Source organism: Octopus bimaculoides, chromosome 1 (assembly GCF_001194135.2).
Source record: "Octopus bimaculoides isolate UCB-OBI-ISO-001 chromosome 1, ASM119413v2, whole genome shotgun sequence".
Lineage (NCBI taxonomy): Eukaryota > Metazoa > Mollusca > Cephalopoda > Octopoda > Octopodidae > Octopus > Octopus bimaculoides.
Genome location: NC_068981.1, coordinates 156,235,916 through 156,238,001, shown reverse-complemented (window position 1 = coordinate 156,238,001; position 2,086 = coordinate 156,235,916). Strand labels below are relative to the sequence as shown.

At 33.2% G+C, this 2,086-nt stretch overlaps 1 protein-coding gene across 7 annotated transcripts in view; it reads right to left on the bottom strand.

The window, feature by feature from the left end:
* The window catches only part of LOC106868443 (uncharacterized), a 91,863-nt gene that overhangs the window by 78,926 nt on the left and 10,851 nt on the right, over positions 1 to 2,086 (bottom strand). Inside the window, exon 2 of one of the 7 annotated variants that reach the window (XM_052971898.1) lies at positions 900 to 1,028. The exons of 3 other annotated variants lie outside the window; for them this stretch is intronic. In XM_052971898.1, the coding sequence (XP_052827858.1) occupies positions 900 to 973 (74 nt within the window). In that variant the 5' untranslated portion in view covers positions 974 to 1,028. Of the gene's footprint in view, positions 1 to 899; positions 1,378 to 2,086 lie in introns of those variants that run through there. 3 more of the 7 variants (XM_052971889.1, XM_052971894.1, XM_052971905.1) reach the window with 3 other exon arrangements.

The window sequence follows — 2,086 nt, the reverse complement described above, 5'->3', positions numbered from 1 at the left end:
ATATATATACAGAATGGTTCTGTTTCAGAAAATATAAGATCATAATAAGGAAAAATGATCGTAAGCAAGACAACTCTAAAAAACAAACAAAACAAATCAATCATGGGAGTAAAAGTTAAAGCTATAAAGATTTTAAAAGTTGTCTCGACTTTTATTAGCATACGTGTCTAGCAAGTTTTGTTGTTTGTTAGTTAGTTGATTGGTTAAGGGGGATGAAAAACTGAATATAGGGTACTAATCTAGACTGAAATTATTTGTATGTTAGCAACAAAACAAAAGAAGTGAAATGTTCAACAAACATATTTGTAGACTAAGCAAGGGGAAAAAAGAATCCGTTTCCATCGTAAGTGATTTAGTGAAGTCCAGCACAGACTGGCGGGGCGTGGAAAGTAAATGCCTGTTTAAGTCAAGTTTCTTTTTAAAAAGGCTCACAGGACAACTGCATGCAACCATTAATATGTATTTCCCCAGACTGTCTCAGAAATAAAATGTATTTTTGAAATGAACTAATATATCCAACGAATATCGTAATGTGAAATTAATTAGCGATTTAAAAATAAAAATAAGAAAGATAACCAAACTTTAGAGAAAAAATAAATTCATAAATAAATATACATAAAAGAGCAGGAATACTAATAACGAAAACAATTCCTGGGTAGTTACAGCTAAAATATAACGAGGTGGAGAATATTAGTAGCAGTGAGAGCAAGAAAAAAGAAGAAGTAACGTCCCCGGGGTTACGTGTGTATGAAATGGTATTCGTATATAGGTATGTACGTAATAGACAAGGAGCGAGCACTTGGTTAAGGCAGACATGTATGCATCCTTAAAACAAGCAACCAGTTGATGCATTCGGAATTGCAGAATATAGAGGATAAGGTGAAAGGATTTTTACTCACTGCTGTCTAAATGCATTGTCCCTATCTGCAACATTTGTACTGTGCAGATGATCCGTATTTCGGTCCGCCATCATATAAACATCAATGCGGGACTGCTGCTTACTTCATACTCCTCACTCCAAGGTAGATCTGTGTGTACGAAGGTGAGCGCGTTCAGTGGTGAAAGATAGAGAGAAAAAGAGAGAGTGAGGGGTGTATAGCGCGGGAAAGAACGCGTGAAGTATAGAGTGAGGGAGTGAACAAGGCAACGAGGAACTAAAATTGAATAGACCATGTGAAGGAATTGCGACGGCTTGTTTAACTGAGGTTAAGCCAAACCGAAAAAATATACCGAGGAAATTATACAAGCATACACTGCTGTACCTTTGTGGAGAAACATTGGTTTATATTGATTTCCGTCATAAATACAAGACTGCAAATTATGGGGGAGGTGTAGTCGATTGACCTATATCAATAGCTAAAACTGAAAACCACAAATTGTCTTGGTGATAGATAGTGACGTCACTTATAAGTCATGAATCGAATTTCTCGTGTTTACTTTAAATGGCCTTTATAGTAAAAAGTAAGAGAAGGGAGGAAATATTGTTGTGTAATAATGAAATCGATGTAAACATTAAGGGCTACATGTAATATGCATACAGTCTGATAAAAGTTTTGTCTCCTTTTTGTTTATCCCAATTTAAATAACTCTACACATATGGTTTTATGCTTCCGGGTATGCATATGTGTGCCAGAGAGTGTTTCTAAATCTAATAGATCTATATATCTATAAACATGATGATGCCTTCATGTGTGAATGTAGGCTTGTGTGTATGCATGCATGTATGCATGCATGCATGCATGTATGTATGTATGCATGTATGCTTGCATATATGTATGCACACAGTATATACAAACACAAACGTACGTACACACACACAGATAATTATATACACGTAGAATATGTGTGCATATTTATACGTAAATATTTGTATATATAATTGCATGTATATATATGCATGCATATATGTACTCTATCACTCAATACATGTATGAATATATGTATGTATGTATAGAGTATCAACTACTAAATATATATACACACATACACACACACACACATATATATATATATATATATATATATATATATATATATATATATATATATATATATATATATATATATATATATATATATATATATA